This window comes from Aythya fuligula, chromosome 20 (genome assembly GCF_009819795.1).
Source record: "Aythya fuligula isolate bAytFul2 chromosome 20, bAytFul2.pri, whole genome shotgun sequence".
Lineage (NCBI taxonomy): Eukaryota > Metazoa > Chordata > Aves > Anseriformes > Anatidae > Aythya > Aythya fuligula.
The window spans coordinates 7,500,875-7,515,024 of NC_045578.1; the positions used below are offsets into that span (position 1 = coordinate 7,500,875).

Here is a 14,150-nt window from a genome sequence, read left to right on the forward strand (position 1 = left end):
GACAAGGCAGCTTCTGCTTCGGTGCCACGAGGGGGACGTGGCTGCGTGTGGAAAAGGAGTGAAAGCCCTTGGGGACCCGGCCAGAGCCCCAGTGCTGCTGCACAGGGCGTGGCGGTGGCTGTGGTGGCATCATCGGGCGCTGCAGGAGGGGACTGGCACTGGTGGGGGGGACACGAGGGGCTTCGGTGGCAGGGCTGGGGTTGGCCAGGGTCCAGCTGCAGCCTCGTGATCCTTGCATCCAAACCTGCTGCGGGGCCCCTTGAGAGCCTGGGGCAGCTGCAGCCTTCCTCCTCCTCTTCCTCCTCCTCCTCCTCCTGCTCCCCGCTCTGTCCCCAGCAGCTGTGGTGCTCCCCAGGGCTCCCCCGTGCTGGGGCGCCGGGGAGGGGATCGGCATCTGGAGACGCTGCTGGAAACCACAGCACCTCACGTGGCAGTGGGGGCTGGAGGAGCTGCCCGGCCTCGTGGGAATGGTGCTGGGGACAGCAGCCGGGTGCTGGGCAGGGTCTGGCCATCTCGTATGGGCCAGCCCAGGTAGTGTTTGTGACAACTGTGGGACCTGTTTGTCCTCAGCCTGATGTCCCCTGGCTGAGCTCCACATCACCTCTTCCTGCTGCCCGAGGCTGAGCTCAGGCCGTGCCGTGGTGCTGGGGCTGTGCCTGGAGCCAGGGCAATTCGGGTGTTGGTGTGCAGGAGGGGACGCGAGAGATCTTTGTGCTCACCCCAAGCATCTCCCAAGCCAGCAGCTGCTAAAGGAAACTCCCGTGTCCTTGAGCAGTGACCCCGTGCACGTGGCACGAGCCTCGCCTGGCAGCTGCGCGCTCGCAGCCCCGGGACCCCCGCCAGCTCCGCGTCCCATCCCCTTCCCCGAGGGGACATTAGTGCCAGGCGCTGCCCCGTGCATTACGAGGATTGATGGGGCCGGATCGATGGCACCAGCTGGGGACCAAAAAGCCCCAGAAGGCAGCTGGAGCAAGGGCTGGATGCTGTGGCAGAGCCCCCATGCCCTCGGGTGGGAGCGGACCCCCCAGCCCCGCAGTAGGGTGAGCTGGTGCCAGCCTTCCTCGTCCCAGTGCTGCATCCTCATCATCCTATCCCTGGGGCTGAGGTCCCCGATCTCCGTCCCCTCTTGGGACTGGGGTCGCTGCTGTCCTCTCTGCCCCTGTCCTGTGTCTCCAAGGATTGGGGACAGCTCTGTGCCACCTCGCTGCCATGAGTGGTGGGGCCTTGGGAACGCCAGAACCTCGCTGTGGCCCTGGGGAAGCGTCACCGAGTCCCCTGCTAGCCCGAAAGCCAGAAATAGCAGAGCCCGTCATTCCCAGGGGTTATAAATAGCCTTGGCTATTGGGAGATGTTGTTTTTTTCTGCATGGAAAACACTGCCCTAGTTCTGTTCCATCCATCTGCCTCCAGAAATAGTCCCGATTCTTGGAAATTTCTTGCTGCTGGGGTGTGTGTTCAGCTGGGGGCTCGGGGGGACTGATCCCACCGGGTCCAGCGCCCAACCCAAGGGACCCCAGACTGTCCCCGCTGGTGTCCAACCCCAATGTATTGTCTCTCCCCGCAGCTGGACCCGCAGGCCGTGCAGACCAAGAACTGGCACATGGACGTGATTGAGATGAACGGGGTAAGCAGGGCACAAAACCCCTTCCCCGGGGTGCAGCAGGGTGGGCTTGCTGGTTCCTCCCCCTGAGCTTTGGGTGCACTGTGGGGCCGTACCCCCGTGTGACGCTGAGGTGACAGCCAGGATGTCCCCACAGATCAAGGTGGAGTTCTCCATGAAGTTCACGAGCAGAGACATGAGCCTGAAGAGGACGCCGTCCAAAAAGCAGACTGGAGTCTTCGGAGTCAAAATCAGCGTCGTCACCAAGTGCGTGCGGGGCTGGGGGTGGCTGCTCCCTCCCTGTCCCTGCGGGCTGTGGGGTTTGGGGACGCGGGGGACCTCCCCCATCCCTTCCACCCTGCACGCAAATCCTGCCCCGTCTCAGGGCTGGCGGGGCCCCAAAAATCACCGCTGACACCTCTGCTTTCCGAGCCAGGCGCGAGCGCTCCAAGGTGCCTTACATCGTGCGCCAGTGCATCGAGGAGGTGGAGAAGAGGGGCATCGAGGAGGTCGGCATCTACAGGATCTCCGGCGTCGCCACGGACATCCAGGCCTTGAAGGCTGTCTTCGATGCGAGTGAGTGACGGCCACCTGTCCCCTCCGCGGGCACCGAGCACCCCGCTGGTGCTGCAAGCCCAGGGGCTGCCCGTGGCACTGCGCCGCGTGCGAGGTGCACGGGTGGGTGCAGGAGGGGCTGGGGAGGAGGAGGTAAAAGCTCAGAGCTGGTGCCGCAGGAATTGCTGCCCCGTCGTGTGTGGGGCACGGGCAGCCCTGGCCCCGAGCCCCCGCAAGGGAGCCCCACAGCCCCGCTTTGCCCTGACCTATTTTCGGTGGTGTTTGTGTGCCGATGGCTCGGATCTGCCTCCGCGCCTGGCCGGCTCTCAGGGAGACACTGAGTCAGGGCAAGGTTGCAGATGGATTTGCAAATTGTTCCGCGGCCCGCTGCCCAGCCCTGCCATGGCCAAACTGCCCGCTGCCATCGGGAGGGTCAGGAGCTGGATAAATGCTCACGGGGATCCCCAGATCCCCTTCCTGGGGCTACCACACCCAGAGGGGCCCTCGGTGGTGCACCTGGGCTGCGGACTGTGCTCTTTGGGGTGTTGGCAAACAGGAGGTGTCACACGGGGCTGCTCTCTGGACAGATAACAAGGACATCCTGGTGATGCTGAGCGACATGGACATCAACGCCATCGCTGGCACGCTCAAGCTGTATTTCCGGGAGCTGCCCGAGCCCCTCCTCACTGACAGACTGTACCCCGCCTTCATGGAGGGCATCGGTAAGGGCCTGGGGACCAGGAAGGGGTCTGGCCACGCTGCCAGCACCTTCCTCCCTGCTGTCCCACTCACGCAGGGCTTGGTCCCTGCCCTGAGCCCTTTCTCTCCTCGCCTCCAGCCCTCTCGGATCCTGCTGCCAAGGAGAACTGCATGATGCACCTTCTCCGCTCGCTGCCTGACCCCAACCTCATCACCTTCCTCTTCCTGCTGGAGCACTTGAAAAGGTAACGGGTGGGCAGGGCAGGGCGGGGGGGCTGCATCCATCTCACTGCTTTGCCTGGGGGTGGGCCACGAGCACGGGGGGAGCTGCTGGCTGCCTCCCAGGGTGCCCCCGACACCCCGTGGCCGTGGCTGGTCCCTCACCAGGTGACGCTGTGTTGGTGCAGAGCAGGGTGGGATTTGGGATTTGGGCAGCTTGCAGTGGTCTTTCCCTTCTCCTGGCTCCTTCAGAGGGTGCAGCCTCAGGGGTGAGCCCAACTCTGCCTCCCTGGGCTCTGGTGCATTCACCGGGGGATCTGTGGGATCCTGGAGCTGTTCTGTGACACAGAACAGCCCCCGGAGGCCTGGGGTCAGTGGTGGTGGTGGCAGCAGGGACCCTGCAGAGCACAGGGCCCTTTGCACAGCTCCGCTCTGCGGGGAGCACGCATCCTTTGGCACGAGGCAGCTCTTGGCTGCCTTTGCCTGCGTGCAGCTGCTTGGATGAGCTCCCCGTGGGGACCAGCTGGCCTCAGCACGGGGCGGGGAATCAATTTGGGACCGTGCGGTGCCCTCTTAGCAGGAAAACTGAGCGCTGCGCTCCCCCACCAGTGCAGGAGCAGCCCCTGCCCAGCACATTGCTCTGATCCCTGCAACTTGTCTGCGGCTGGCAGCCGAGCCCTGGGGGTGTTCAGCTCTGCAGAAATGTCCCAAAGCTGTGCTCAGCACCTCGTGCTGTTTATCCTGCAGTGAGCAGCACCGTGCAGCTCCCCATCATGGCAGCAGCTGTAGCTCCTGTGCCCGCTCCATTTCAGCTGCTCCTGGCTCCTTTTGCAGCTGGGAGAACCACGAAGCTGGGGAAGGGCAGCGCAGGGGCCCCCAAAACCTGCAGCGGGCACAGGGCTGGTGGCAGGACCGCGGTGCGGCACGCAGGGCCCTGCTAGAGCGTGCCATGAGGTTGGGAGCGGGGCTGGCGGCTCGTGTTACTCGCATCGTGACGTGTTTCTCTCTGCTCTGGCTAAAAGCAAACAGAAAAAGTGATTGCTGCTGGGAGTGGGGAAGGAAAATCCATTTCCACCCTGAGAACTGGGCACAGCCAGTTCCCACATCTGCTCCCCTGGCCGGGGCTCAGCCGGGGAGCGCGGCCGCCTGCAAGCACGGCGTTGTCGTGGCCCCGCTCCCTTGTTGGGGGCTCTTTGGGGTCCCACGGGGTCAGGGGGCCGGTGCAGAGCTCCCCATACCCTGCAGGGGCTGGGGCAGGGCGGAGGCTCTGTAGCTCGTAAGCAAGCCAGGACTCGGTTGCTGCCACATCACACCCAGGGCTCCCAGCCAGGCCCGGCGGCTCCTGCGGAGGCCGTGAAGGGGGCAGAGCTCCCTGCCCTGCCCCTGGGTCTGCGGGGGCCACAGGGGGCTGCTGCAACCGGAGCCGTCCTGCTGGGGCTGGGGGGTGGCAGGGGGAGGTCAGCGTTTGTCCCTCCCGTGGCACCCGGTGGCTGCGCTGCTCCGGGCGGAGGTGTTGGGAGCTCACGTTTGTGGTTTTCCTCTTATCCCCCAGGGTAGCGGAAAAGGAGCCCATCAACAAAATGTCCCTCCACAACCTGGCCACGGTTTTTGGGCCGACACTGCTGAGACCCTCGGAGGGGGAGAGCAAAGGACACCTCACCCTGGCCTCCGACATCTGGTCCCACGACGTGATGGCCCAGGTGAGAGCCGAGCTGGTGGGGCCTGAACCCAGCCCGTGCCAGCACCCAGAGGGTTTCACCAACCTGTCCGGGTGGACCCGTCCCTGCTTGCTGGAGGTGGCTGCACGGGGCAAGCTGGCACCTGGCAGCTCCCCCCCCGTCCGGCCCTAACCCCCCAAATTTGCCTGCCGCAGGTCCAGGTCCTCCTCTACTACCTGCAGCATCCTCCCATCTCCTTCACCGAGCTGAAGCGCAACACACTTTACTTCTCCACGGACGTGTAGCCTGCAGGGAGGAGGCACCAGCTGCAAACACTCCCAGCTCCCCGCTGGGGGCCATGGACCGGATCGCGGCCCCCGGGGAGATCGGCCTGGCCCCAGGACGGTGCCGCCTGCAGCTCCTGTACAATCGCGTACCGACGGCCCGGTCCCGCCCCAGGCGCCGTGCCGCTCTGTAAAGTAGTCGTGTCTTATGTCCCTTCTCGTGTTCAAGAATTGTTTTCTGTATATTTGTTCAACGGAAGAGGTAGTGACTGACAAGGGCTGTGGACACAGGCTTCCCCCTTTTGGCTCGTTTTCTCCCGGACTCCTTCCCGCCCGGCGCCCCTCGCCTCGCCCCGCTCGAAGCCTGCAGCATCCCCCGGCTGCCCGGATGCTGTCCCTGCTTGCACGCTCCTTGCTGGGAGGCTGGGAGCTCGCGGGTTTCTCCCTGACGGCCACGACCTGCCCCGCTTTGCCTCGCTGCCTGGATCCACCCGGGAGCAGGGCGCCCCTGCCTCCTCGCCGCGTCGCTGCCGGGCGCTTTCAGGCCAGTCCCCTCCCTCGGTCGCTCTTACCCCGCGCTTTGCCTGTGTGGGTGCAGCAGGGGGGTCGCTCCCCTCACTGCTTGGCATCGCCACGCAGTGTTTTGGGGTAACCTGCTGGGACGAGGCGCTGCGCCTGTCTGGAAGCACGGCGGGCCGACTGCGGAGCCGTGGGCTATGGGGTCAGCTCCCGTTTCCTCACCACGCTCTCGGCCTTGTTCTTGCCAAGCAAGAGACTGGAGCGTTGCCCTGCTGTGTCTGTACATCTGTGTCCCTGCCTTATCTCCCTGCGTGCCCCTTCCAGCCAAGCACTGCCACCTGGCTGCTGCCTCCCGGGCATGCCACGTGCGGCACCCCGGGGCAGCAGCACTCCCGTTGCAGCCATGAGAACGAGAACGGGGAGGTTTTGTTTCCCTCCTTGGCTCAGGGATGGGGGAGGAAAGCCCCCGTGGGCTCTGTTTGGCCTGGCCCTCGCTACCGGAGGCAGAAGTGCTCTTGCTAAGTGGTTTGATGGCTCCAGCTCTTGACCCCAGGCTGACAGCCGGAGTGGCCATGCTGTGTCCCGTGGCAGGGTGCTCGAAGCTGTGCCCTGGCTGCCCCCCAGCACCTGGCTCCGTCCCCTGCCCTCCCACGCTGCCGGGGAGCTGCCGGTAGCTGCTGGGACACAAAACCTTTGGCTCTGTGAGCTGAGTCTGTGATCTCGTGGGGGAAAAGCCCCCTCCTCGATTGCGTTGGCCCGGTGCGCTCCTGTGCCAAAGGGAGATGATGAGAAGTGACCAAGTGTGTCCCTGCTGCCGGCAGCGTTGCCTTTTCCCCCCCCCAGCCAGCAGACTGGTCCAGGTAAAGCCCGGCCGATGCTCCAGGTATGTCCTAAGCCCACCTCCCCGGGGAAGGCAGCAGCTGCCAGCCCCCCACCAGCAAAGCAACTACCCGAGGGGAAGCCTTTCAGTCCCCCTCTAAAGGGCTCACACTCCAGACCCTGCTCCTCTCGACTACCAGCTAACCAGAAGGGAAACAGCAGCGCAGAAAAGAACCAGGCGTCTGTCTTGGCCCTGGACCCAGTAAGGAGGCCGAGCGTTAAGATCTGACTGCACAGCGGATCCCTGTGTGTGTCCGAGTTGTTACGTGTGTCCAAGTCTCTGTCCACCGTGGTGTCATTCCAGATGGAGACTCTGTACAGCCAAAATCCCCCCCGCGTGACGGTGGCTGCAGGCCCGCGCCGCGCAGCCCCAGCACAACAGGCTGCGGCCAAAATCCCCGTGACGGGTTTTTGTTTGTTCCTGCAGGAAGGAAAGGCAGGGGGGGTGGACTTCTGCAGCTACAGGTAGAATAGAACTGTTAATTAATATTTGACTTTCAGAAGTTGTTAAGGATATATTTTTGTTTGTGTTCTGTTTCAATTTCTGTAGATTATAAACTTTAAATGGCTGTAAACCATGTGAAGAAAAAAAAAATGTTAATAAAAATGCAAAGCCCCAACATTTGCACAAAAGGAGCCCTGTAGTGTTGCTGTTTGCACTAACTGATCACCTTGGCTTCACAATTTCTTCTCTTTCAGCCGTGGAAATCTTGCTAGTTGTGTTTCGAGCCAATGGTATAAGCACGGGCATTGTGCCAGGCAATCTTTTAAGAGACATCCCATGGTTTGGGCTACATCCTTGCATTTCAGTACATTCTGGAGGAAAAAAACCTGGACTGTCTGGAGCCAGCTTGTTTAATCAGCCCGGAATTACTCAAGCTTCAAATTCAGCTGACTTGCACAGCTTCTGGCCCGAGGATACTGAACAGGCACAGTGAGGGCAATCAGGCGATCCGGAAACCTCATCTGATGGATCACATGGAGCTCTCGCCCCACTTCTTTCCTTGTGGTCATGGGAGAGACAACACACCTCCAAACTGACCACCTTATCAGCTAAACTGCCCTGCTGGTGTTGCTCTCCCAGGGAAGCAAGTGCTGTCAGTGTTCTGGGATCTCAAACCGTGAATGCAAAGGAGGGGAAGTGGGTGAGAGAACCCCCATAAGATGTTTGAGCTGAATTTGAGATGCTGCTGTCTCGGTTTGACAATGAGGGCAGTGAGGCACTGGAACAGGATGCCCAGTGAAGCTCTGGATGCCCCATTCCTGGAAAGTGTTTAAGGCCAGGCTGAATGGGGCTTTGAGCAATCAGGTCTCGTGGAAGGTATCCCTGCCTGTGGTGGAGGGGTTGGAATTTTATAATCATTAAGGTCCCTTCCAACCCAAACCATTCTAAGACTCTCTAAGGGTGGGTGTTCCCCCTTGCACAGTGGCTCAAGGACAGTTAAAACCCAGTCTAAACTATTTTGAGTTTAAAAGTTATCCTCTATGGTCCAAGAACAGCCTGTGGTTAGGAGAGCAAGGCAGCTGGTGAAAAAGCAAATCCAAAAGGGAGCAGCTCCCCAGGCTTGTGAGCAGGTGTTCTGCCTTCAGTACCAACGCTCTGCAGAAGGGATGTTTCACTTTTCCCCCAGTTTAACACTGGGGTGCTCAGAGGTGGTGCAGGAACATGACGGGAAGCAGTGTGCTAAGTGAATGTCTGCTTAGCTGTCTGACAGTGGTTTAGTCTCACAACTCTGCTTTAAAGTCCAGCCATCCAACTGCTGGAACCAACGGTGTGAGCCTGTGGCAGTTAAAGCAGTAGCAAGACTATTTGTACTCCCATGGTGAGGTTAAACCAGGCTAGCCAAGTGGCTACAGAGAATTATACATCTGCAACAACCTCTTTTTTACCCTTAAACTGTTTTGTTCATCTGCCAGTAACCACACGGTTCTAAGGCTAAGGATTCCTTTTTGCTTTTCCCTTTAAGAAACGGTAAAGAAATCTGGCTCTCATTCTGTGCTTGAAATAAGGCAAGTTGTACAGATGGTGGTTTGTCTTCAGTTGGTATTTTAAGAAAAGCCTGGAACAAACTATTTCTCCACAGGATCTTACCTCTCCCCAACAGAACAGCAAGCTGCAAACTGGTAACTGCTAAACATTTGCAGCACGTTCAAATACACGGTCATCTAAACCACTGCATTTCTTTATGAAACTGTCCTCCTGCCTCTTTTGATGCTAGCAACAGACTTAATCAAAATCAGACCCAAAGGATCCAGAAAGCTCAGAGTCCAGGCTTGTTTCCTGGAAACTGACAGTCAGCTGATCCGTCCTGGTGATACTGCTCACTGCGCCTGGCTCCATCCTTGCATATTCCTGCAAGTCTGCCTGAAGCAGCATGCCAAGGCTCAGAGCCAGATTATTGTTAGTCACTCAGGAGAAGCAGCCAGCACCATCCAGCTTGCAGTGATCAGGACTCCAAAGCAGTGGAAAGGTAAGCTCGACGGTTCCTCTGCTGTGATGCAGGCTCTTCGCAGCAGCACTGGAACACAAGGAAAACTTGCTCCCAGGGGATCCCGCTGTTACCGGAGATAGTAATCAATCGCTGCGGAGAAAGCGGCAAATCCTCCACAGCCGATAACGCCTGCCTTCAAACCAGCTGCAACGTAAAAGGATGGGAAAGAATGAGAAAATAGGAAAGAAATTGTTCCTCCCAGTAACTAGCCTACGCTGTATGGGCTTGTAAAGCTTACACCTGCAGGAACCTGGTGGTCCTCTACCAGGGAACACTGCTTGAGGTAAAGGAAGGGGGGAACTTGGCACACACTGGACTTAAAATCCCCCATCTGGATTCACAAGACACGGTGACTGGGTGCTGTGGTCCTAACTTTCCCTACAAGGGTTAGGAAAGAAAGCACCAGTGGCCACTAATGATTTCAGTGTGCTCTGATCTGAGCACTGCGAGTGGCTTTGCTGTTGGACAAGAGATGGATAGGAAAAGCAGCTGCTACTTGGAAAGCTCTAAGAGGATTAGGCCCAGGACAGACACAACTTAACGGGCTCAATTAGAAGCTCTTTTAAGAATACTTTTGTTTCTTTTATGTTAGCTGTCTTCTTGCTTTTGTTGTTTTGCTTTTGCTTTCTTAAGGATAGGTGAGAGAAGTTTGGTATATTTGATAAGCAGCGCAGCTCTTCCTACTTGGGTGTTCTTAGCATTCATGGCTTCCCCCAAAAAGTCCCCATGCGTGCATGCTGGACTAAAATCCCCGTGCTCCTGCTCTTGTACAGGAGCAATAAATAGAATTGCCTGTTTGATTTGATACAGGAGAAAGGAGGGAAGCATTGTACATGCTGTGCAAGTTAACAAAGTTCCTGCCAGTGAAACAGTATATATAAGTACAGCTCTGTTACCACAAGAGCTGTAACTTCTCTAAGTTGTTCTGCACGTATTTTTGGATCCCTCTCGATGACACCACAGACGCATGTGGATAGCAAACACCGTTTCCTGATTCTCTTTCAAGTCACTTCTGTTCATTTTTCTCCAATCTTGCTGTCCTGTACAACAGCCTTCCCTACCCACACATATCTTTCAAGCTGACAGGAAAGCGAGAGAGATGGCAGTTCTGTCAGTTTGGAGTACACTCTCACGCTGACATAACCATAACCCCATGCAAGGAGATCTGTTGTGCATGTTGCCTTAAAAATACTGCTTGCTACCTAACCGAATTACAGCTTCATCACAGAAATAGCTCGTAGCAGGCACCACCAACCTCTGAAGCCGATCGCTCCTCCTGTGATGCAGCCACTAATAACGCTGTTCTTCCAGTCTGACTTTCCACGATACTGAGGAATTAAAAAGCAGAGTCAACAAATAAATATGGAATAAAATCTCAATACTCTGTACTGATAGCAGAAGAGATTGAATGACCTTCCGGCCCTGTGTCAGATGAGGATGTTTTTCCCTCTGTTCTCAGCAGATGGCCCCCTGCACTTTAAAACATAAGCCTCGCAGGGCCAGGAGGAGGGGAAGGAGCAGGTCACCAGGAGAGGGAAGACAAATCCATATGGTGCAATGCAGAACTACAACACGGGCTCTCAGGTGAGCCAACACAGCCCCCAGACGGCAGCGCTGTGCACTGGCACCAGCTCAGAGATTTTAAAGGTGCTACGGCCACCCGAGTGCAGCACTGAGCCTGGCCATGCAACCTGGTTCTCAGCACAGGGGAGAGCCACAGCACCCTGCTGGCAATGATATACAATTTCCATAGCCAAAGCATGCCAGTTTTTCACCAGTGCAGAGATCGGTTTGTTCTGCTTTGTTGTGCAAGCAGATACATTTTTCTTCTACGTGAGTTAAGAAATAATTGTCTTTCAATTAAAAGACAGTACTGAAATTCATAACAAGCTAATTTTCCTATTTAAGAAAATGGATGGGAGATTTACCACTGAGCTGCACGAGGCCAGTTCTTGCTGTAGGCGCAAGATGAAAATAGGCCTGTTACTTAAGAACTTTGATCAAAGGCTCCCTGTCTGCATATGCAATTTTTACAGGCTCAAATGACCATGTTGCAAGTTTGCAACTTTCAGTTTGATGTTTTAAAGTAATAACAGATTACTTGTAGCTAGAGTTTCAAAAAGCAATGCCCATACTTGCCAAAATTGGGAAAGGACTTCACGGTTGTGTGCAGTTCTGTTTATTCTATCAGAGAACTGCGGTTCTGAAGGGAGGTCTCAAAGCTGAAAAGCTTCCATGATTGAGAAGCAAAAATAAAGTAGCCTTGTCCCTCACCCCGTTACAAGGGGGATATGCATACTTATCTGAGTCCACTAAAGGAGATTACTGTGTATATAATAAAAATATTTCATAATGCTTAAGGACTCCTTACTCACCGATTCTACCACACACTCGGTGCAGGAGAACATAGCACCTACGATGGCGAAGTTCTTTGCATAGGATATGCCTCTCTGCCCCATGTCCTTCAGCACCTCCTTCGCGGTTGGCGTGCGATAGGGATCCTTGGGATCAAACCCAACGTTGGTGTCGATGCCAGCTGTGAAGACACCAAACGCTCCTCCGAGAACAAATCCTGCAAAAGAGAAAAGGGATAAAATGAGCCTCTGCTGGGTCAGAGTGATATGTGGGGCTGTACGGTGATGCTGTGGATGCTGATGCTGACACCTTCCCTGCTGAGGGCCTGTGTTGTGTGGAGAAACACCACGATCACCTCTTTCTTGTACAGAAGGGAAAGCGGACGGAGATCCCTCCCTGGGCCCTGTGACAGCCCGGGGGTGCTCTGAGGGCTGAGGAAAACCCAGGGGGGCGCAGCTCGGCAGCCTCTCCCCCACCCTCCCACCCTCCCAGCGCCCTGGGGCTCATCCCCAGGCGGCTCCCTCAGCACCCCCGCTACCAGCCCGTCCCCAAACCCCTCAGAGCCCCCCCAAACCCTCCCTCACAGCCCCCTCAGAGCCCCCCGCGCACCCCCCACGCAGGCCAGCGCCGCCTTGAAGGCGCAGCTCTCCATGGCCCGCTCCACCATCTTCTGCTCCTCGCTCTTGGCCGGGCTGGGGATGCCTCCCAGGGCGGTGGGGTCCCAGTTTCGGGGTCGCCGCCGCTCGCCCACCAGGTGCTGCAGCAGCTCGCTGTACCGCACCGCCGGCGGCTCCGGCTCCGGGCCGCCCGGTGAGGACGGGGACGGAGCCGCCGCCATCACCGCGAACCCCCTCCCCACCTCAGGAGGCCGCCGCGCAGGGGCCGACGGGAGTTGTAGTTCCGCGGCGCGGCGCCCGCGCCTCCCAGCGATGCCCCGTGAGGGCGCAGCGAACTACGCTTCCCGTCGTGCTCCGCGAGGCTCCCTGAAGGACAGCGGGAGGGAGGGGGGGAGGACTACGTTTCCCAGCGTGCCTCGCGGCCGCCCCCTAGCGACGGTTGCGGCCGGTGCAGCTGAGGGGAGGGCTCCGGAGCATCCTCGGCAGCCGAGCGGGGCCGGCGGCAGGTGGGAGCCGGGGGGGGCTGTGAAGGGACCGGGGGGGCCCTGAGGAGCCGGACCGGGGCCCTCCGCCCCGCATGAGGGGCGAGGAGTCCCGGGGGGAGGCTCCGAGGTGCTCGGGGAGCCCCCGCGGCGCCGTGTGGGGGCCGCAAGGCCCGGCCCCCCCCGGGGGCTGAGGGGCCCGGAGGGGCCCGGGAGGCCTGGGGGGAGCCCCGGGGGGGGGCCTGGGGGGGGCCTGGGGGGGGGCTCGCAGCGCTGCCGGGGTCTGTGGTGCGCAGGTGGGAGCTGAGGGGTGCGGGCATCGCCTGTCAGCTGCGCCTTTTGCTTCCTCAGGTGTTCGGAGGCGGCTTGGCTTCGGGACCCGTTTGTCAGGAGTGCTTGGAGAAGGTACGGAATCGGGCTTTTCTGTCCCAAAACGCGCGCTGAGCTCACGGCAGGTCACGCAGAAAGCTCAGCTCTGCTCGCTCTGCGTGGTAGTGGGGTGAGGAATGCCTCCGTGCCTTTTACCCTTGGCGAACAAGGGGCTGCCAAGATTGAAATTCTCCTACCCACCTTGCTTGTGTTTCATTTTGTTTAGCCAGTGTTACCGTCTTGTGGACTAGAACCAGCGTTCCGCACAGCCGAGCATGCTTTTTTGAAGGTATGCTTCAAAAAAAAAAAGCGTTTTTGCCTTCTTTCTGGTATTTTTTTTTTTTTTTGCGTTAAATGTAAAAGTTGTCTGTAAGTTTTTAACTCTCGAGGAACGGCTGTGATCGTTCCATTAGGATGCTTCAAATTACTCCACCTCGCTAATTGAAAATGATGTGAAAGGTTAATTCGTTGTTTAAGAGGAATTATTGAAGTATGAAATCTTCCTGACAGCATACCATACCCTGAAAGGTGACTTGTTAGAGATCCTGAAGAAATCTATTCTTATTTATTTATTTATTTATTTATTTATTTATTTAATGCTTTTCACTGTATCTTGTTTATGCCTCGGTTTAGGGCTGGACATGTAGGATTAAATGACCATTGAAACTGATGGTTTTACCGCTTCAAATGAAGTGATGAAGTTCATTTGCAACAACTTTCCTCTTTTCCTCTTAAATTCCAGTGCCCTCTACTGGCTGGACCATCAGACCTGCCCGGTGCTCTTCCTTCTCTCTATCTCTGTCCTTTTTCTTTTAAACTATCTTGGTCCCTTTCTTCTTTTTAAGGTCAGAAGCTGTTGAAAAGCATGCTGTTACAGTCTACTAAAACGTTGTCTTTACATAAAAGAGAAGGTTGCTGGCAGGATGATCTCCCTAAGGGGCCCTTAACTGTAGATTTCAATCTTCTTGATCTAAACTAACCTAGTTGGGCTGATCTTGAAGTCACACTGCAAAGCCTATTTTCCAGAGGTGTAAAGGGAAGAAGGATGTGCTGGATCTGGAATTTGAGCTCTGAGGGTTTCCATGTATAGCTGGAATATTATTTTTGCTTTCTTTTAACTGTTCCTGGGTTTTGGACAAAATCACGGGTTTAGAGTTGCTTGGAAATACTATTTTTTTCCCCTAGAAATATATTTACAAAATATTTGTTTATAATAGTTATATTTATTTATACATACACGTATAGACTTAAATATATATAATTTCTCCCCTCAGGTATTGAAATGGTTTACTCCTTTTCCCATACATGTTCTTCTCTGTTCCATGTCTGAACAAACACATGGCCTTGGCTGTTTATATAACCTCAGCAGCCTGAAAGGACTTCTCATGTGAGTGAAATCAGATGGAACATTAAGCTTTTGAGA

The 14,150-nt window shown here is 56.8% G+C and overlaps 2 protein-coding genes across 5 annotated transcripts in view; one reads left to right on the forward strand and one right to left on the reverse strand.

Moving 5' to 3' along the window:
- The window catches only part of ABR (ABR activator of RhoGEF and GTPase), a 33,586-nt gene extending 26,554 nt beyond the window's left edge, over window positions 1-7,032 (forward strand). For all 4 annotated transcript variants that reach the window (XM_032200794.1, XM_032200795.1, XM_032200796.1 and 1 more), the window contains 7 exons: window positions 1,564-1,623; window positions 1,757-1,866; window positions 2,036-2,175; window positions 2,742-2,876; window positions 2,993-3,098; window positions 4,625-4,772; window positions 4,946-7,032. In XM_032200794.1, coding sequence (XP_032056685.1) covers window positions 1,564-1,623; window positions 1,757-1,866; window positions 2,036-2,175; window positions 2,742-2,876; window positions 2,993-3,098; window positions 4,625-4,772; window positions 4,946-5,035 — 789 coding nt within the window. In that variant the 3' untranslated portion in view covers window positions 5,036-7,032. The remainder of the gene's footprint in view (window positions 1-1,563; window positions 1,624-1,756; window positions 1,867-2,035; window positions 2,176-2,741; window positions 2,877-2,992; window positions 3,099-4,624; window positions 4,773-4,945) is intronic.
- A 1,406-nt stretch (window positions 7,033-8,438) lies between these two features.
- TIMM22 (translocase of inner mitochondrial membrane 22) lies at window positions 8,439-12,109 on the reverse strand. Its single transcript, XM_032200798.1, has 4 exons — window positions 11,869-12,109; window positions 11,280-11,476; window positions 10,160-10,232; window positions 8,439-9,048 (listed from the first exon to the last, which is right to left on the reverse strand). The coding sequence occupies exons 1-4, from the start codon at window positions 12,095-12,097 to the stop codon at window positions 8,972-8,974; spliced, it is 576 nt and encodes a 191-aa protein (XP_032056689.1). The 5' UTR covers window positions 12,098-12,109; the 3' UTR covers window positions 8,439-8,971.
- Window positions 12,110-14,150: the final 2,041 nt, after the last annotated feature.